Consider the following 21,498-nt stretch of genomic DNA (forward strand, 5'->3'; position numbering starts at 1 on the left):
CTCTGTAGTCACAGATTAGCTTAGTCAGGACACTTTCCTCTTCCTTCCTGAGGCCCATCTGCACCTGTGGGAAGGTAGATGCTGAAGTCAAATTTCTGGATCTGGCTAGATTCAAGTAAACGCCACTTTCAGGCCAATGGGGTTTCTTAGGATGTCCCTGAGGCAGCTTCCCAGGGATTACCCAAGGCCCCAGACAGCCCCTGTGTCTGGGCTGGGCTATACTGGGCTCTGTAGGTCTCTGCCACCTGTAGTCCTGGAGGAGGAAGGCTCCTTCCACCTGGCTCCAGAGGGCCCTCCGTGGGTGCAGGCCCCAGGTTCAGCAGCCTGCACAGAGTAGATGTTTAAATGTGAGCACACCATGGAATAAATCAATCATCCCTGGGCTGGGCAGCAATTTCCCAGTTCTACAACCATTTACTGATTACTGAGGGGATGGAAAACAAATAAGAGACGAGACACACGGTTGTCATGATGAGATAAAATTCCAAGCCAAGAGCTTTCATGAGCTGCAGCCTCCCTCAAAGTACCATTGGACAGGGCATGCTAAAGTGACTTGGCCTTTCCTGGTCCCTGATGTAGGATCGTCTCCAGTGATTCAGGATCTCTGGCCAAGGCCCTGTTCATAAGTGTCCAGCCATGACCTCAAGCACTTCTAAGCAGCCCCAGGGGGAAGGTTATACCTGCTGGAGGAGGGAAAAAGCCCCAGCTGCCCTATCCAGGTGACTCCAGAAAGATGGCTCCTTTTCTTTCTCTTCTGGCAACATCTGGCCAAGAACATCAGAGCTCAGGCTTTAGGGAATGGTGTAGCCACATAACAGGAAAGGAGAAGGCTGAGGAACAGCTCAGCTGCAGCGCTCTGCACAGGCAATGCAATTAACAGTTACTGGCCGAGACTGATAAAGCGGATGGTCTGACTTGGGTTTGGCCATCTCTCTCCCTACAAATAGTGGAGTGTTGAAGAGACTGTCCTATCTTTCTACAATGATCAGACTCAAAAACCTAGAATCTGGAATGAGAAAGGGCAAAAAGAAATAGAATGAAAACCCTTATCAAATTATCAAGGGGACAAAGATTTCACCATCACAATGAGAACACGGGATGAAGTCACTGCACCCCTCCTCAGAGCCTGAAGGAAGCTATTTTAGAATACAGTAAGTTATCCCCTTCCAGACCCCACTCTGCACACTGGGAGGCATTTATTACCCTGAGGGGTGGTAGAGACCAAAAAGAAAAATATTCCAGAGCGATTCAGGCACATTTTCAGACGACTAATTTCCTAAGGGATATGGGGGTACATTTTTAGCCTTTGAGGTCACTCTTATGGAGGACAACCAAGGCCTCCTCCAACCACCACTTGGTGCTCACACTAGAGCCAGGTTCCTGGTTGGAAGATAATGGAGGTGCCCTGAGCAGCTCCTTTAGGTCCTACTAATTCCCAAGAGAGGCAGGTACTGCTCCCACGGCCCCAAGGGAGCCCAAAGATTCCATCACAACATGAGTTAGGGAGACTGTCCCTAAACTTCCCAACCCCAGCCCAGTCTTGGTCCTCATCTCCCTTCTATTAACAGAGCTCCAGATTCAGCTCTGGTAGGAGCTGGTTCACCACCCCTGGCCTGCACACACCGTTTATTCCTGGCTCCTCATTTTACTTAAGCTGTTCTCCCCAACTGGAATGCCTCATACCCATCTGCCTATCCAAATTCTACCTAATCTTCAAGACCTGGATCTTAATGCTCCTCCTTTAAGCCTCCCTCTAATCTATGCTGATCCCTTCCCTTTTAACTATTCACAACCCACAAGATCTATTTACCCTTATTCACTCTCAATTACTATCAACCTTCTACAACGTGCTCAATGTTTTATTTGAGTTAGTTCTGACTTCCTAACAAGATAGTGACATCTTAAAGATGGGCCTAGGACAACCACTAACATAAACCATCTTGCCTTGTTTTAAACAAATCATTTTAGGAATGCCTTGACTCACCAACTAGACTATAAGCCCCCTGAGTGCAGGGTCCATCTAATGCCTCTTTGTAACCTCATGCCCTGGCCTGGCACCTGAACTTGGTAGGTGACCTAGAAATGTTTAGACACAATGACGATGCCGGCACCCCCACAAACCTCACTACACGCATGGCAGGTGACCCAGGAGGATGAGTGAGTTGATCTGAGCAAAGGTTTCTGCCTGTGCCTCTAACCCTCTGCACTAAGCCCCCAAAGTTCCAGACCCGGATAGAATTACTGAGTCTACAAACAATTACTGAGCACCAAATGTGGGCCTCTGTTCTGGGTGCTATGGGACGAAAGAACAGAAAAAGATGACTGGGTCCCTGCTCTTGAAGGGCTTACCACCCAAGTGGTGATCGGGGACAGATACACACACACACTTGCTCAGAAGTAAGTTGTAAAAGCATCACACAAATAATAAAAAATAGACTGAAGACCATATAAATACAGGGGTAATCAATGTGCTGCTAATCAGGGAAGGCTCCCCAGGGAAGACAATTTCTGAGCTGAGAGCTGGTACTCCCTTGCACATACTTTCCCACCCGGCTTTTATTAACTGTGAAGTTAACCTGGAGCACTTTGTTGTTTGGCTGGTACTTGCCTTGATGTATTGGGCATTCCTGAGGTGTAGCATTGACATAACACTAGCCCGAAGTTTGCATTTGATGTAAAACCGAAGCATTGACATAACACTAGCCCGAAGTTTGCATTTGATGTAAAACCTTGTATCAATAAGAGCTGCCTGTGGTCCCCCCCGCATTTTTTCTTTTCCTTTTCCTTTTTAATTTTTTTTTAAAGGAAAATGAGTAAAGGGCTCAAATCTACCTGAATGAGAAAAGCAGAGCCTAAGAAGCAGGCTTTTCAAGTGACCCAAGGGACACCAAGAGAGCAATTCTATGATATTTTTTTAATTAAGCATGATTTTAGGGACTCAAAATAGGCAAGGTATTACAGGGCACATTAGAAAATTAGACATCCTTGCCCTTGAGCAACATGCAACGTTGTTGGAAAGACAAGAACACATAAAATGTCATTAGATAACAAGGAAATATAATCAGGCAGGCTCTTTGGCAAACATAACCAAGAGTTAGAAACAAGTGGAGGGGGAGGTGCCAGTGTGGGAATTACTACAGAAAGTTGTGTAGGAGTCAGGCTCACACTAGGAAAGTGGGAGATACTGGAGTAGAAAGAGAGGAGAGCATCTAAGATGGAGGGACTAGGGTGAGAGACCAGAGGTGGGAATAAGTCCTGTGACAGGGGGTAAACAGGCCTTTGGGGCAGAAGCAGGAGCTCAGGCAGCATGTTGGGTGATGGTGAATGACGCGAGAGAGCTGAGGTGGGCCCGCTTATTGTCAGTGAGATAAACTCCCACTGCCATGTAAGCTGCCCTTGGGAAGAAAATTGGACCAAGGATGCATGTCTTCATTCAGGCTCTGCAGGCGTCTAGTTAATCCTTGGAGATCTTTAAGAAACACTCAGATCCGCAAAAGAAACCCCTTTCCCACCCTGAAGACTCTCTGTGCTCCAAGGACATGACAATCCTGCCTTAGATAGACCTAAAACAGGGCCAGTATCAGCCCCATGCAAACCGCTTTGAGAGGCTAGGAAAGTTATTTTAGCAGCCAGGCCCCCGCCCAGCCAGTCAGATAGCAGGGAAATGCACAGGGCACTAATTTCCACAAAACGCCAGAAGACTCTGGAGAGTGGGGGGGTCACACAGTGGACTAGGATTTCCCTCTGACTTCCTGACCACCCCAAAAGGCCTCAACAAATGGGAGGGGCAAGTCCACTCAGCCAGGACATGCAGACAGAAGGCAAGGAAGCCAAAAAACTGAGAAGGGCCTGGCTCCCATGCCCCGCCCACCATTAATTCCCCTAAATCCCTGGTATGGAATAAAAGACAGACTCCTGCTGCATGGTAATATGGTTAAATTTATAGAAGCTCCCTTGTCACCAACGAAATGTGACCTTCATACTTTTCTTATCTTAATATCTGGGTAAACATTTGTTGTGCAAGCACACAAATAAAGGTTCTAAAGGTGAAATGTGGTGTGTCTGGTAACACCACGCTGCTCCAAACCCAGGCACCAGAAAGCCCTTTTGGCTCTGCAGATGACTTCTCTTTCCCGTATACCCTGGGCACCAAAATTAGCCTCATCGACCTCAGCCAGTGCTGGAGTGAATACTGCCATTCTAAAATAGCATTTGAGAACTCTTGGAAACAGAGGAGAGAAATACAAGGGTATAGTGATTTACAAGCACTTACTAAAGAAAGCAATTTCAGTGGAGGGCTCTTTAAACCAAATATATAGGCAATAAGCCTTATCAAGATTTATTCTGGAATCTCTATAAAGTGAATGATATTCTTCTAGCTCCCCGTATCTCCCACATGGCATATTTTATGCATCCCGATTTACTCCATTAAGCACAATTGTTTTCATTCAGAAAAATATTGTAGAGATAATATGTTCACAAGAGTGTTCATCAAATGACCTATGCTTTAACTCAAAATTTTACTTTACTAACTTGAACAGTCCTACTATTTCTAGAATACTCTGTAAAAACATCATATGTCCCATTTCCCCGTATATTTGATTGTCCAGAATTGATTTTTTAAATTTTGTTTTGAAGTCTGGAAGAATGGATCGATCCTAGAGGAGCCTGTGACAAGCATAATTTTCTGTTGTTTCCACATGGAATTCATAAACAGAGCCAAGCAACCGATTTTCTCGTGTGTGCTTAAAGCCACCTTTTCTTGCAACTATGTATGACGTATTTTTCCAGCACAATCTTTCTCAACACTCCAAAGTGCTTCAGCAACAGGAAGTCGTAAAGGTAAGAAGGAGGCCTGTAAATATTTGCTGTCATTACTCATTAGTAAGGAGAATAGTTAGCATTGAAGTATGAGTCACCCACTTTGTGCTCTTCATCACCTTGTAACAGGAGCCTGAGGGGATACCTAGGGGCCTAGCCTCACCATAGAGCCTTGGGTCCAGTTCTAGGTTTCACTGCAGACGGCCTGGTTTGCTTCTTTCAGCAACTCAATTTCCTAAATATAAAATTAGGATGATGGGTTGCCCTTCCTTCCCCTTGTCCCCTACCCAGAGGCAGTCAGCAGAATTAGTGTACAAAGTGATGACAATATGAAAATTTGGGGCCAGTCCCAGCGGCCTAGTGGTTAGGTTCAGCGCACTCCACTTCGGTGGCCCCGGTTTGATTCCTGGGCGCAGACCTACACCACTCATCTGTCAGTGGCCATGTTGTGGCAGTGGCTCATATACAAAAAAGAGGAAGATTGGCAACAGATGCTAGCTCAGGGCTAATGGTGCTCAGCAAAAACAAAAAAAAAAGAAAATTTTTTATTTAGAGTAAAATAGGTGTATTTGTTAATACAAATCCAACATCAAGAGACAGAGAGAGAGAGCGAGAGAGAGCGAGAGAGAGAGAGCAAGCACTGTCCGTCTAGAAACACAGCACAGCGATTTAAATGATTGGTACCAAAAAAATAATCATACACTCTTACTGATGTATTTTAAAGGAGTTACAAGATGCTTCTGAGCTGTCTCAGATGGAGCCCATGTGTCTTCTTATTCATAGCAAATCACTGACTCCCTATGGTCACAGGTCAAGAGCAGGGAGCCTCAGACTGAAAATGAGACCAAAAGAGTCAACTAAAGCTGTTACAGAGTTAACTTCTACAAAGACTATAATATTGGCTGCACTTCCAGTGTTTGCGGGCAGCCAAAACGGCCATGAGGGCTAACCTCCACTATCACAACCAGGAGAGCAACGTAATGGAGCCATTTTCCCACTCGTGTTTTATTACACAGCCTGACCCAATAAAATCACTAATCTATTATGATTCCTAGCACTAACCTCTCAGGTTTGATTTTTTTTTATTGGAGGGTGCCATAGACAGGGGATGCAGGAAGTCACTGGAGGAATATAAGAAGAGAGTTCTAACAATCCACTTCCACGGCTTTGTAGAATTGGGAAAATGCCAGATGGATGCACATCAGATAAATATAGTTTTTTAATGGGGTCATTTTTCTTACCACCCTTTCTGAAATATCTTTCCACGTGAGAAAAGGCACTGCTTCCCAGAGTCGTTATCTTGCACAGAAGTTACTTGTAACTTTAAAACTGAAGAATTTTTCCAAGTTAAGGGGAAAAAAATGTGCCTCCTGGGAACACGTGAAGCTTCTCGTGGTCATGCCATGTAATAAGAGTTTTGCTAACGTACAAGTAGCCTCTGGAAACAGCCTGAGGCAGTCACGCAAACCAGTATTTCTTGAGAAATTAGAAAAAAACAAGGCAACTTCAAGTAGATAACATTCTGGTTCATTCCGTACCTGTCTCCTTGGCTCCAGAGATCTCAAAGGACTCTGCCACTCTTCTTGACTTCATACTTGCAGATCAGGTCTGCAGCTTTCAATAGTGACACGAGACAACTGGCAACAAATTACACTCAACCTCTACTTGAAAATTGTAGATGCTGTGAGTGGCACGTACCCATGCACGGCTACCACACATACAATGACGTGCAATTACCAATATGGCTTGCTTCTCTCTCTGTTATGACATGTGTTGGTGCAATTATGTTTTATAGCGTTGGGAAAACTCAAGAATCCCTTCTAGGTTCGCAGTGCAGAGGCCAACGGTGTGGTGACTGTGAAAGCTCAGGGCTCATCAGAGAAAGGGCTCTATAAAAATGCAACAGATTATTGCAACGATCACAGCTGTTCTTTATTCCCCCATCCATTCTTTCCTTCCTGTGCTTGCAATTTCAAAAGATCAAAAGAGCCAGAGGAAGTCTTGTGCATCTTGATTTGGAGATGACTCTTCAGAAGCCACAGAGGAAAAGCTTCTAACAGGTTCTTCTGCACAATGGAGTCCGAAGGCTAAAGTAATTATTGAAGTCTTGCCACAAGTTAAGGGCGGGAGGTAGAAAGCTTTGAACTTCTTGGGGGCAGTAGAGAACCACCTCCTGTCAGAGTTCAGGAAAATTCGTGAAAAATAAGAATTTCCAGAACTTCTAAGTCTACCCTTCAGATCTTCAGTCCCTGTCTGCGTGTGAGGTTCAATACAAGTGATGAGTCACAAAAGAGAAAAGTAATTATAATAATTACAAATACAACAACAAAAGCAGTTATCATTTATAGAGTACTTACCACAAGTCAGGCACGGTATTAAATACTTTATAGATATCCTAGGTAAGGTAAGGCGGTATGGATCACTGCTTAAGAGCATAGACTCTGGAGACACACTGCCCAGGTCGACTCACAGCCCCACCCACACTACCTATTTGACCTTTGACAGTTCACCTTTCTATACTTCAGCTTTCCCATCAGTGAAATGGGGATAATAACAAGGCTTATCTCACAGGGTTGTTATAAGGATTAAAGAATTAATCTATGCAAAGTTCTGAGGACAGTGCCTGCACAAATAAGCGTTCAGGTTTTTTTGTTTCTTCCTACTGCATATATGATTTCTCTTGAGGACACACACATTCCTAGTGCATAAAAGGACCTCTAATAACTGTTTGAGGATGATGGAAAATGTGAGCATAAATTTTCATGGCCAGTTTAAGAAGCATCAACAAAATGAATCACATCAGAACTAACCCTGTGCAGGGCAATCCACTCGCCTTCCTTCCGTTACTGAGGGCAGACATGTAGGTGGACAGACAGGACAGCCAGGTACCCGTAAGGTTAAGCTGCCGACAGACAGAATCTTTACAAGGTGCGCACACCAACCTCCTCCCCCATCTCCAACACAGGGAGAGACACTGGCAGTGAAATGTAGGAACTATCCGGGACTCGAACAGAAAGATCCTGAAATATAAAGCAGTCACGGAATCAGACATCTAAGAGCAAGGGCTTCCCTTTTCCAGATCATAGAACCTGTGAAAGGCTATTGAGAGCTGAACAGACTTCCCTCAGGAAAAAAAAGCTTATATACATAATACCAGCACCCAATTGCAGAGGCTCACAGACCACTCCCTGAAGCCCATTCACAAAGCCCAGGTTACAAAGCTCCCTGTCCTTTCTCAGCCCTCCTGGAGTCATAGCTGTCTCCACGGTTACCCTCAGCGGGACCAGAACCTCTATCCCTATCACCCCTGGAGCCCTACTGGATGCCTCCCTCCATACCCCTCACCAAAGTAAGTGTGAAAAGAACAGCAAACATTCAACTTTGGGGGGCTTTCTGTCTATGGTGCCGAAGTACCATACTCTGGAGTACTCTTGAACTCTCCACTTTTTCTTCACTCTCCTTATCCCTAACACTAACTATCCTCATTTGACCTTCCCTCAGAGCCAGTCTCTATGCCAGTGGTTGGCACCTACCCTGTATGATTCCAGGGAAAACTAGGAACCAACTCTCCCACCCTCAAACACACATAATACTTTTCATTAATTGTGTGTGTGGTTACTGCCTGAAGCGCTACTAAGAGCTTCTTACCTTTAGCTTCAAAAGATTTGATCCCAACAGAAAAGTCATATGTAAGCTGCTAGCTACCTATATTTTTAGTTAAGCTTTCTTATGTGTCCTTTTTTTCCCTTCAAACTAAGCAACTTGAAGACAAGGACCACATCCTCTATTTCTTAGTGTCTCTTCATCATTTTATCCAGAGCAGGTTTGTTGTCTCATTGATTTATATCATGGTGTGAATAGCAGAGCTGGTTTTCATCATAATACTAGACATTGGTACTGGGGACGGTGGGGGTAAAGGGTATTTGGGGGACCTGTGAGCAAACATTGCTAATTTAACAATATTGGCAAAAGCCCTACCTGTTATGAATTATCAGTCAATGCTAAATGAATGGTCAGTGCTAAAAGCAAAAGGAAAGATTCATTAGGCTGAAATGAAAAGGAACACTCATGTTGGTATGGGACAGAACTGAGGAAAACACAAAAAAGCAAATACTACTGCATAGATTTCCAGAGAAGAGGAAGAGCCTAAACCTTGAGATAACTGACAGCAAATACTTTCAAATGTATTGGGCTAAGATTCTGGAACACTAAGAATTATCTAATTGCTTCCTTCTATATGTAAACATTTGATACAATAGACTCCTAAATAGTGAGGATCACTCTATACACACACGAACATAGAGAGACAGACAGACTGACTGAATTACATTCCAAGTGAATTAAACAGTTTTAGTCTCATGGTTTTCACTCCTGGTAAAAATGCCAACTCACCTACTACAGGAATCAATCTAGTAGCTGCCTGAATGTCTCTGCTGACAGGGAGTTCTCTACTTCACAAAGCAATCTGCTCCACTTACGAATAGTCCTTGCCTTGGTTTTGTTCAATGAGGTCCACAGATAAGTAAATTTTTTTCTAAGTGAAAAAAAGGGAGAGCGCTAAAACAATGAATTCATACTTCCCAAATTTTACAGACACTGGAACCGGCACCAACTCTGCTTCCTTTTTTGCAAAAAGCAAACAGAATTACTCCTGTGCAGCCTGAAGTCTTTTATAATTGTCTAGGAAAGTAAATCTCCTTTCTGCGAGGTTCAGTGGTTTGGAGCCGGGGAGAGGAGGACCCTCTAATCCTTTGGAAATCATCCTCACTGTCTAGAGGCATTTCAGGGCTGGGGGTACTATTTTGCCAACAATAGGAAAATATATACTTAATTTAAAGTAATGACCAGGGTTCTGATTCTTACCAGCGCTACCTTTCCTTGTGACTGGAGGTCACTTAACCTCTCTGGGTCTGTTTCCTTATCCAGAAACAGAAACTTTGACTACATGATTTCCACAGTCCCTTATAAAATAATTCTAAGCTCTCCATCAGCGACACTGAAAAAACCTGTAGCCACAGCATTCTTTTGAACTTCATGGAAGCTGTATGGATTAAATTTTAAATACCTGAACCTATAATGTATTACATCAATCCCTTATCATCCCTGAATTCTAGTAATGCAATGGAAGCAGATATCAAATGTTGAAAGAATATTTGTAGAAAAGATACTTAAATTAAGAAAAACTGTCCAGCAATATTTTTGCCTTCAGAATTGGAAAAAAGATGGACTTTGATTTTAATTTAGCAGAGGAACAACTACATCCAGCTGGCAGGGGGAAGAGGTGATAGTTCAAAAACTTCTGATCCAGATGTCTCTGACTTCCCTTCCTCCGCTGGCCCCACACTAAGTAATATAAGCCTTCCAGAAAGGTGCTCTGAGCTGGGTCTGGCTTTGGGAATGGACTTTGGTCCCTGATTATCCAAGGATCTCATTTACAGTTACCTGAACCACTCTCCAATCCCCAGGTACCTAAGAACTTCCAGGCTCTTCTCTCTCCCAGGGAAGGGACTCAGAAATTGTTTTATCAAGAGGTAAGTCAACCAGACACTTTCTGGCTCTTCACAGAGTCGGGAAACAATGAGACCTCCACTTCACTCCTGACAGATGAGTGCAGAACCGTGAGTACAGTGCCCTTACCAAGCTTCAGTTTCTGCCCATCTCTGATGTCACTGGGAATGCCCACACCACCAAAAGAGCACCCTTTGATACTGTCTACCGAGGTCAGCCAGCCAGCCGATGTTTAGAAAGCAAACTCTTTATTATTAAACATTAACATATCTATCAATACATGAACATTTTGGAACAAAATAATCCTGGCCACTTCTTGAAGGACTGTTGTCAGAAGGAACACTGCCAACTGAACTTGGGGGAAGAAATGGTTCTGTTGAACCAGAACAACTCTTAAGAACCCATGCGCAGAATCATCATCTAGGAGACCCCTCAGCAGGTGCCATACCGCACTTGAGAGGCACTCTGGGAAAGCTAAGGACAGCCACTTACATGACACACCAACTTTCAATGTGTTGGTTCACATACTTTAATTACACCGTGGTCCCGCAAGGAGCCTGCAGCCAGCAAAGAGACCCAGACGGGAAAAGTAAATATGTTTCAAAACAATTGGCCCAACAGGAATTGGACAACCCCTCATTGGACTGGCAAGGGACACGCTTGTTTGCCCTGCCAGTCTGTGACACAAAAATCAAGGCAAGTCGCAGAGAGCAGACACACTCGGCGGGCGAGGCCACCAGCTCTCACAGGCAATCCCCGCAGTGGTTCTCAAACCCGCCGCTGCTCTCGCAAATAATTCGGAGTCTGATAACTCAACTTGCTTCCTGCTCCCAATCCGGCTCCCTCTAACTCTAACGAAGGAGGCACTACAGCCCAGTATGTCGAAACAATTTTTCCCCTGCTCCCAAATTTCTTGCGACGATTAATATACATAATACGCAGGACCCGGCGCTGAGCCGCGCGGGAGAATCTGACACTTCACACATCTGTCAAGATCACCACCAGGCCCCACCTCCGCGATTGCGACATTCACCGATAGGCATCGCAGTTGTAAAATGGACAAGTTCCCCCACCGGCTGCGGAGCCCAGAGCGCGCGCAAAGAAGCTGACTGTAACTTTCTTTTTTGATCGTTCGGTCATTATTATTGGCAGTATGATACAGGCTATATTAATTTTACAAAATGCGTTGGAATCTTAAAGTCTCTTCCGTGCTTCGCCGCCCTTCAAAGACACAGGACTCCACCGCTGCTCCGAGGCCCCCCGGGGCGCAGTCTCAGGGCCCAGGGTGGTCGGGCCAAGGCTCCCTCACCAGTCTCAGGCCTTAGGGCGCCACAGTGACACAGGAGGGGGAGCTGCGGCCCGGAAGGGGGAGCCGGGCTCAGTCCCCTCCCCCCAGTGATCCGAGAGCGAAGGGCCCGGGCGCCCGGCCAGAACGGGCGCTATTCGCTCCCGTTTATCAAATTCTTATCGGTGCTCCGAGGTGGGAACCGCCGCATTCGACGAGAGGATACGCGGTTTCTGGCTCCGGTCCCGCAGTGGAAGTCGAAACAAGAGCAAATCAACCCAGGCACTGAGCTCTCCGGGCCCCCGGCTCGAGGCCAGTCACCCTCTCCCTTCGCGGCTGGGTTCCCCATCCCCGCACCAGCTCACGACCGCCCGGCAACTGATCTCAGGCCGTTCAGCCCGCCGCACGTTCCACTCCAGTCTCCTGCAACCCAGCCCTGCCAAGCCACCGCCGAGCGCGGTGAAAGCTCTAGCCCACCGGGGCAGCACCAGCGGAGCTGAGAGGAGTAGGGGGCCAGGCGGCGAGCCCTTACCCACGTCTGCGAGGCCGCGCCTTGCGCTCTCACCCCCGCTAGCAGGGGAGCGGCCGGGAGGGGGCGGGAGGGTAGCGAGAGTTGGCCAGAGTTGCCTCTCACCCAGTGCCCAGAGGCTCCGGAGGGCAGGCGGGCAGATCGTGGCTGCCCTTCTCTGTCCTCTTGGGAGAGAGACACTCGGAGCTGCTGAGAGCGTCCGGTGTCGCCATCCTTTCCCCGCACACCAAGACACCTGACGCTGCTAGGCAGCCCGGCCCACTACCCACTTTCCCGCGAACTCAAGGTGCGGGATCAAGGAAAGGAGTTTCTCCAAGCTTCAGTGGGGTCTGGAGACCCGGAGTGGGGCCCTTTGCCGCGTCCTGGCCCCTCCGCGGGGGCGCGTCCCAGCGCCGCGCTCCGCCTCCGGCCCCTTGCCAGCTTGGGGCGCAGCGCAGGCACAGCAGCTCATTTGGAAGGACCCAAAGGGTCCCGAGGAAAAGAACGGAGTGGATACTGCCCCGCATGCGAGACGCGAGAAAGTCAAACGCTGACCTGAGTCGAATCAACCCAGAAAGATTTCAACGTTCTGGCCCCGGGAATTTGGTTCGGTGGCCGGGGGGAGGGTTGGAAGGTACAGCCGAAGCACCTCCGACCTCCAGGGCTATCTCCCTCGGCCTCCTGACCTCCCTGCAGGCGCAGATTCCCTATTCGTTCGGGCCACAGAACTCTCCACTGGGAAGCCGCAGCTCCGCGTCCCCAGACGGGGCACCTGCTCTCCCCCTCAAAACCTTCCAAACCGATCCTCAGACCTCAAAGACCTCTTTGCGCTCCTCTCCCAGCCGCACTCGATCGCGCCGGCCCCGCGCAGTCCGACCACCCTCTCGGACCAGCTCCCTTGCCGGCTCGGACGCCCGTTTACCTTTTCTTCTCCTTGTCAGCTGTCATTGTCGCTGTGGCCCTTTGCGACGCCAAGCACCTGGGCTCCACGGCCGGTGGGGGCTGCAGCCGCTGCCTTCGCTGTGGCCCTTGCCCACTCCCTGCGGCCCGGGCCGGTGTTACAGGTCCTAAGTGCTCGCAGGTCCCGAGCGCCCCGCACAGTCAGGTGGAAGTTTGTGGGCGGCTGGCTAGGTGCGGGGGAGGGGGGTGGAGAAAGGTGACCGGGAGGAACCTGCACGAGGAGGCGGGGTCGGGGAAAGGAGTAGGAGGAGGCTGTCAAACGCAGAAAGAAGGCAGCGAGAAGATCGAAGTTCCTTTATCCCTCGAAAAGGAGTCACTTTTCTGGGTAAAGTGGCTCGAACGACGGGAGTTGGAAGAGTCTGGATCCGGGCGGGCGCTGCCGCTGAGATGACCATACAGTCTCAGGACACTGCCGAGGATTGTACGGCCCCCTCAGGAGAGCTGGGGCGAGAGCGCGGCGGACGCCTAAGCTGCGAGCCGGCCGCTCCCGAATGTCCGGCGCGCGGGGCTGCCAACCCACTTTAAAAACTCCGGCCGCCGTCGCGGGGGAGGGCTCGAGGGGCACCGGCGTGGGGGGCGGGGGCGGGGGCGGGGGCGGGGCGGGCGCGCGCCGGCAAGCCCCGCCCGCGCCGCGCGCGGGGCAGCCCACTGCGTCCCGGCCAATGGGGAGGCGCGGCTGCAGCCTCTGCCCTGACCCCGCCCGCCCCCCGCCCCCGCGCTCGGCTCTGCTACGGCCTGCCCTCCCCGCCTCCTCCGTCCGCAGTTCCAGGAGTTGTTTATGAGGTCGATGGGGTGGCGGGGAGCAAGGTGGGACTCCGCACCGGGGAGGCGCAGCTTCGCCCCAGCGAGAAGTTGGTCTCCGGAAGTGCTGCGGGGGAGCGGGAGTGCTCCTCTGCGCCGGTGTCCTCCCCCCTCCGCCATGCCCTTGGGACGAGGGCCGGACCGCGAGCGCCGAGGGTCCCGCGTCCTGCTGCGCCTCGCCGAGCCGCTCCGCCGTGCCGCGCTCCCGCGTCCCTCGCCCCGCTGCGTGGCCCCTCGGGCCGGGGGGAATAATTCCGAGGGCCCCAGCGGCCGCGCTCTGGGCCTGGGCGATGCACTTTTTCCGGCAGAACGCAGCGGACTTTGCCTCTGAGAGGACAGGCGGGGAGACCGAGGACCAGCTCCTGTCGGGTCTGGGGGAAACAGCGCTGTGAAATGGAGCTAGCGCTGCGCGTGCTTCCCTTCCGTCAACTGGCGCGTCGGCTGCTTGCGGGGTTGTGCTGGGCGGTATGGCTTTGGCGAGGATGCGGGAGAGATGGCCTTCGAGCTGTCTGACCTGCCACACCCTGCTCCCAACCCTGGGCCACGACCGCGCGGGTCCGGGCCAGTTCAGAATTGGCCTAGTCAGTCTGGTTTCCAGTGTGATCTCGGGATAAGAGTTGACAGCGTGTCGTCAAATCACAGAATCTCAGGCCTGACCTATGTGTTTCCAGGGTCCTCGGATTAAAGCCCTAGGAACGTGACGGCTGCAGGTGTTGGCTGTGGGGAGATCCGAGATCTGAGGGGCAGGCCGCTAGAGCGCAGGGATTTTCCAGCTGCGCTGTAAATGCTACCTTCTACCCCTGCCGGCCGGGCGCCCCTGGCCGGCGTTGAGCTGCTCCCCCCAGAATCCCACCCCGTTCCCTACCCACGTTGTGGTGATCCAGCAGGGCAATCTCCGGAAGGGACAGGGGAGGCTCTTAATCTTGCAAGCTTTGAGAAGGGCCGGCAGGCTTCACAGGTGTGAGTTGGAGAGAAAGCAATGGCCATGGCACTGGTCCGCCCTGGGACCCGAAGCCTTGCTCTACCTTTGCCCCTTAGCCTCGCCACATTTTATATTAAAATAATTTGCGTAATGAACGTCCAGGACTTTATGCCAAGTGAAATAAGCCAGTCATAAAAGGACAAATACTGTATGATTCCAATCACATGAAGTATCTAAAATAGGCAGTTGCATAGAAACCAAGTGGAAAGGTGGTTGCCAAGGACTGGGGACGGGGCGGGGGGCGGGGAAGCGGGTGGGAATCAGTGTTTAATGGGTATAGAGTTTTGGTTTTACAAGATGAAAAAGTGCTAGAGATCTGTTGCATAACAATGTGAGTATGTTTAACTATTGAATTCTACACTTAAAAATGGTTAAGATGGTAAATTTTATGCTATGGGTTTTTACCACAATACAAAAATAAACATTAAGAAAAAATAAAATAATCCACATAAGTGGAATTTTTTTGGGTGTGGCTTTTTTGTCACCAATAAAATACAAAATAAACACGTATTTTTTCCTTGTACATGGTAAGAGGGGTGGGGACACTTTTCAGGAGCCTTTGAAAGGCATTGGAAAGCAGAACAGGGGAAGGGGGGAAAAAACCTGCGGAAAACTACAAAACCAGACACATTTTCTCATTTTCCTAGAGCCACTGAGCACTGAGCATACAGACTTTGCTATCAAACTTCACACCTGATGGTCGAGGGATTCAGAGATTGCAAATCTCTCTAGGGAGCCGTTTCTTGGGCCTGGTGGGTTTCACGAATGGAGTGATTTCCTACTGGGGCTTCTCCAGCCAGCCATTTCATGTTGGTAAGACACAGTTCTTCTTTAATCAGCAATAAGCTTACTTATCTCACTTGGGACCGGAGTGGGAGAAGAAACAGGTGCTTTGGCAGCTTCCAGGTGACCAAAACCATTCACTGCCAGAGCAAGGAGAAACTTCTTGAGTCACAAAGCAACACCCCCAACTCACAGAGAATACTTCAGCAGGGTTGAACTTATGAAGTTAGCTTTTTATTTTTATTTATTTTTTTTGCTAAGGAACATTAGCCCTGAGCTAACATCTGTTGCCAATCCTCTTTTTTGCTGAGGAAGATTGGCCATGGGCTAACATCTGTGTCCATCTTCCTCTACTTTGTATGTGGGACGCCTGCCACAGCATGGTGTGATAAGCAGTGCATAGGTCTGTGCCTGGGATCTGAACTGCGAACCCCGGGCCGCCAAAGCGGAGTGCGCAAACTTAACCATCATGCCACCGGGCCGGCCCCTGAAATTAGCTTTTTAGATGTTTAAAACAAAGAAAGAAAGAAAGAGGAAAGCTAAAAGGTCACTCAAGAACCCATCAACCATATTAATATAGCTCCTTCCCCATGGCCAGCCTGCCCATCTTTCTAATTGAGATTTTGCCCCCTAAGTGAAAGGTCCCTGAGCTAAGATAAACAACTGGACAAATTTTGTGGAAATCCCAGTGAATAACTTTGAAGAGTCTGGAATTTTGGCAGTGTCTGAGAGATTCACCAAAAGTCTATATGATTCCCAGAAGGACTGGACCCAGCCTTGCTTAGAGCAGAGCCGAGGGGCCCAATGACCTCTTATGATTTCTTCCAGGATTCAGTTCAACAACCTTTGCAGGAAGGAGCTGAGAGTATAAACCGGATGTAGGCTTGTGGCTAGAGTGTCCCATTTTACTTTTTAAAGCCCATGGAGAACTAAAGGAGAAAAGCTTTGAAAGGTGATGGCAGGGAGAGTTGGATCCCAAGATTTAGTGTCCCTAGAGACATTGATGTTTTGGCCACAGAGGGCAGCAGAGGGCATCGCTATGCAAAGCTCCAAAGCTGCTTAAAATGGGAGCAAATTGCCCATCTCCCAGCAAATCTTCCCACCTGTCTCCCAACTCTAGACTGGACTGCTTGGTGACAAAGGCTGTGGCACCAGGGGAACACCCACTTGTTTTAACAAGGGACAAGACTGGGTCTCTAGCTTCCTCTCTCCTCTATAGAGCACACCCTTAGGAGGGTGGGATGGAGATACGGAGTTAACTTAAAACTTGGTAGAGAGCAGGCACCTGGGATGCAGTGGGCAGGTGGAAGAAAAAGGGCCTCAGTGATGTCGTGAAAGTAACAGTATGGTCCAGGATGTGGTTGGAAATTAGGTTGGAATGAGTGGGATCTAACAGAAGAGATCTTGGAAGGCTGGGCTATTTCTTTAGTATTTGACAACTTTGAACATATTGTCACATGTCAGGGCTGGGACCAGGGTGAGGCAAGAGAGGCCCCTGGGGTGCAAAATTTAAGGAAGCACTCATTCTCAAGGTCATACAAGTCCGTGCACTAGTCCTGGCTCTGCCACATACATTGTCTCATGTAATACCCATCTAGCCCTAGTCTGGCCATGTAGTTGGTTTTGGGGTGGGGAGAGTACACAGGCTAGGGAGCAGAGGTGGGGGGAAGGACAATCTGGCAACGCCACAGCTCCTCCTCTATTGTGAAGCCGTTACTGACTCATCCCTTCCCTCACATTTGCATGTTACTCCCTCGAAACAAAACCAACTCTTAAATTCTGACTTTACAAAATCTGTCCTCACATTCCTCCTCACTGAACTCCAGGACCAGAAAACCATACCTCCTGTGTTTGGTTTTAGGCCAAAACTGTGGGATATTTCACACAGGCATATGCTATATCTACTGTTAAATGTTATGACTTTTGACCCCACAAATCCAGAATTTGTCGTCTTCCAAAAAGAGATCTGTGATTCTTATTGAGGAAAGGGTCAAACTTTTTTTTTCTACTTGAATTCCTAAGTGCTTACGGATAAGAAGTGTCCAGTTTTAAAGAAACACGGCTTTTCCACCCCCCACATCTGGATTATCAATGATTTAGAGACTAATGTCTTCCATTTCTATGTGTGGAGATAAACGTTTTCACCCATGAAAGGTCTTGTGTGTTTGTCATTCTGTCATTCAACAAACAGTGAAGGAGTCATTGGTCCATGGCCACTGTGCCATGCTGCTTTCAGGGAGAATGAAAGGCATCAATCTAGTGGAAGAGAGAGCCAGTGGCTCCCTTCCCTCCAGGAGGAGACAATCCGGTTGTGCACACACTGCATTTCCCAGATTATGAGATGCACATTTACTTACTTTTTAAGGCTTCTGAAATCAATAAGCATCTTTTAATGTAGTGACGATTCCCGTTTTCTCCCCCAAACTATTTTTTAATTTATATATATAATTTTTATACTCTTAAAAATTTTTTAATGTAAAAATTGAGAACAAAATCATATAGATTAAACAATAGGTGTTGTAAGAATTTGGTGATGGTGGGTGGGAAGGTGGAGAGAGTGAGTGAAAAAGCTTGAGTCCCAGCCATGTCCGCTGCCAGGACCCAGGGAAGCCTCCCCTCTACTGGCCTGTCTGCCAGCTGTGGCTGCGACCGCCGGGATGGTAAAATCACAACATGCAGGAGGAATGGTAGATAGAAAGGACATGCCAGCCCCACCTTAGAGAGAAAAAGGCACAAGCAGAAATGAAGGTGCTACTGTCGCTATAAATGATGACATTGGGCCCCGAGCAGCACTGCCCTGGAGCCTGCATAACTAGGAATGACACAGAGTGGGGGTCAGAGACACCATCCCCACTCCTGTCATGCAGCTTTGGCCTGTAACAGGGTGTTAAAATGGGACTTTTTCCAGCTCAGTTTCAACTGAGGTCCCAAGACAATAGGTGCCAACTACCCTCCCTTCCAAAATAAAGAACTGGAGAAAGAGCTTTTTGAAAATGGTTTTGCCTGCTTTAGTCAACGCCCACCTCAAGCGAGTGCGTGGATTGATATAGACAGGACTAGAAGTTGGACTTCTAGGGTAGAGTTGTCAGCATCATGGAATTTCCCCTTCCCACACCATGGATGAAGAGAGGACACTCCATACTGCTGTCTCCAGGTCCAGTGGCTGGGGCTTATTGGAGATCACAGAGAGAGCTTGATACCTGTCCCCTGGAGCTTGAGGGTCACAGGAGACTGCCCATGGGTGACAGGTTGGCTGAAGTGGCCTGTTGCAGCCAGGTGGAGGGCTGGGTTTGGAAGTTACTCCCTCACCTATGTCATGGGCAACAGTGCTTATTATAGGTTAGATTCCCTGGAAGCTGACTCGAGGGGGAGATGAGCATACATGGAGGTTTATTAGAGAGTGCTCTTGGGATCAGCACCTGTGAGAGGAAAGGGAACAAAGCAGGATCGGGCAAAGAGAGAAGTGGAGTTGTGAGGCAGCCTCAACAAAGGCCTTATCCAACCTCCAAAGCTGGAATGGCCCTTCAGGGTTGTCCCAAAGTGAGGTGAAGGGGCCAGGCCTTTATAGCTCTGCATTGAACATTCATTGGTGCTGGCTGCCCTCAGGGAAGGGGTGAGACCTTGGGCAATAGCAACTGGGGGAATATGTCCTTCATTCCTGAAAGGGGATCTGGGCAGCGACCACAAGGTCCAATACAGTGCATGTTTACAGACCAGATATGGAAACCACCGGAGGATTACCCACTTAGGATTTTTAAGAGGGTCCTGTCCACATGCACTTCTTCAAGGAGATCTCAGCAGAAAAAGGTGGAGATGCCACTAGTGGCAGAAGCTGAGGGAAGATCACAAGTGGCCATGAAGGAGGGCCCTTCTGGAGCCATGAGAGCGATAGTTGGAGGGACCATCAGAGCAATATCCAAGGAACTCACAAAGATACCAAAGAGGGAAAGAGCCGCCATGGACAGAGAAAACCAAAGAGAAATTACACCCGTGTTAGTAGAAAAAAAAGACCTTGCCTGCTTCTTAAAGAAGTTTTCCAAGGTCAGTATTAGGGGGATAGGAGTGGAGGCGCTAGGTCAGGAAATTATCTTAGGATCCTCAATGCATAGCAGAGAACCTGGCATAAAATGGGCACTCAGAAAATGCTGATCAAATAAATATATGAATGTATGAACCAATGAACAAATGAATGTATCAGTCAAGATTCTAAGTTGCAAGCAACGACACCATCTGTCCTGTCCACACAGACCAAGTTGGGGAGGACAGATCTTTAACTTGGCATGAAGCTTGGAGTTTTCACTGTTACCCTGGACTCAGACTTTTATTTAATATGAGCAAAGGAATTTCTGTTTTTACTATTTAAGAGTGATTAGAAAAGTCTTGGGACCTAAATGAGGTTTTATGCAAGGTGGGAACACAATAATTCATCAAATGGACTTCTTAAAAGTTTAACGGGAGAAAATAATAATGTTGCCTTCTAATTGTACCATATAAATACCACTTGTTCAACATAACTCTTCAGGGGCCGTTGGGCCCCTTCAACTCTGTGCATGTGGATGATGTCAGAAGCCACAACAATGCTGGTGACTCACTGGAAGGGAAGCAAGAGGTGGCCCAGGAAAAACAAAAAAACAGTGGGCCCAGGAGGCAGTGGCAAGGGTACTGGCCAGTTTTGAAGGAGGCCTTAACTATGGACATCACAGGAAGTGCTATAGAAGGTTAGGAAGAAAATGGCAGCTACAGAACTTGAGAAAAATGCCCCAGGGACTCCCAGAAATAAGTGATGGGGAGACTGCAAGAGACAGATGTTTTGCTGCACAAGTCATCCAAATGGGGCAAATAAAGGCAAGAGTCAGCCAAATTCCTGATGTATTTATATCTTTCACCATACACTTTCTTAATTCATTCATGGTAATAGACATTTTTTTTTCTTCTTAGCCCCTGAGCATCTAAACCTTAGCATCTGTCTGTGTTTTGGGAGTTCCTCACCTTATGAAGCAAGACCTGCCTTCCACTATAGGAAGGAAAAATGCCATATACTCCCAGCTTCCCTGGAACCCTAGGTATGGACATCTGACTCGGGTTCTTTGAAAGAGACACATCTACCCAGACTTTGAATCTAGTAATTTGGGGAGGCAGGAACCTTGCAAAGTGGGCACCATCTTGGTGACAGCATCTTGGTGCTGACAGTTCTGGCATCAACATCCAGAGTCGTGAGTTGGTGGGCTACCCATGCAACTATGTTGTCTGCAGTGGCAACTATGGTTTTCTCACGGTTCCAGTTTGGGGCTTTATTCCTGGTTGCTGAATCTCTGAGCCTGACTTTTCAGCAACCCTAGAGATTTTGCAAGATACCCAGAACTTTTTTAATGAATCATTTCTCCTCAAATTAGCTGTAGATAATTTCTGTTACTTGCAGCTAAGAATCTTGGCTGATATATTCATTCATTCATTCACTCATTCATTTGTATATGCTATTTACTTGATCAGCATCTGTTGAATACTCACTATATACCAGGCACCCAGCTGGAAATTGGTGATAACAAGATCAATGAAACATGTTCCATTCTTCAATGAACTTACAGTCTGGTATGAGTTCCTTGAATAACTAATTTTCTATCTCTGGAACTCAGTCTCCTTTTCTTTAAAGTGAGAGGGCTGGATCTGTAGAGTTCCTTTAAGCTCTGATGTTTGAATAGTCTATGCATCAGTGAATTAAGTGGCAGGTTCTGCCCCATTAGCCTCCACTGGCAGAGATGTGAGGCCATCTGTAGACTGCTTAGGGTCAGGCCATAAACTGTGTGTTCAGGGCTTCTATTTCCTACATGGGAAACTAGCCACTCACAGCAT

At 48.0% G+C, this 21,498-nt stretch overlaps 1 protein-coding gene across 2 annotated transcripts in view; it reads right to left on the reverse strand.

Annotated features, from left to right (window-relative positions):
* Window positions 1-13,576, reverse strand: part of EPAS1 (endothelial PAS domain protein 1) — an 86,923-nt gene extending 73,347 nt beyond the window's left edge. For both annotated transcript variants that reach the window (XM_087436818.1, XM_004436689.3), the window contains exon 1: window positions 13,045-13,576. In XM_087436818.1, coding sequence (XP_087292944.1) covers window positions 13,045-13,070 — 26 coding nt within the window. In that variant the 5' untranslated portion in view covers window positions 13,071-13,576. The remainder of the gene's footprint in view (window positions 1-13,044) is intronic.
* Between the last annotated feature and the right edge of the window lie 7,922 nt (window positions 13,577-21,498).

This window comes from Ceratotherium simum, chromosome 11, assembly GCF_057802395.1.
Source record: "Ceratotherium simum simum isolate JZ-2026a chromosome 11, ASM5780239v1, whole genome shotgun sequence".
In the NCBI taxonomy this organism is placed as follows: domain Eukaryota; kingdom Metazoa; phylum Chordata; class Mammalia; order Perissodactyla; family Rhinocerotidae; genus Ceratotherium; species Ceratotherium simum.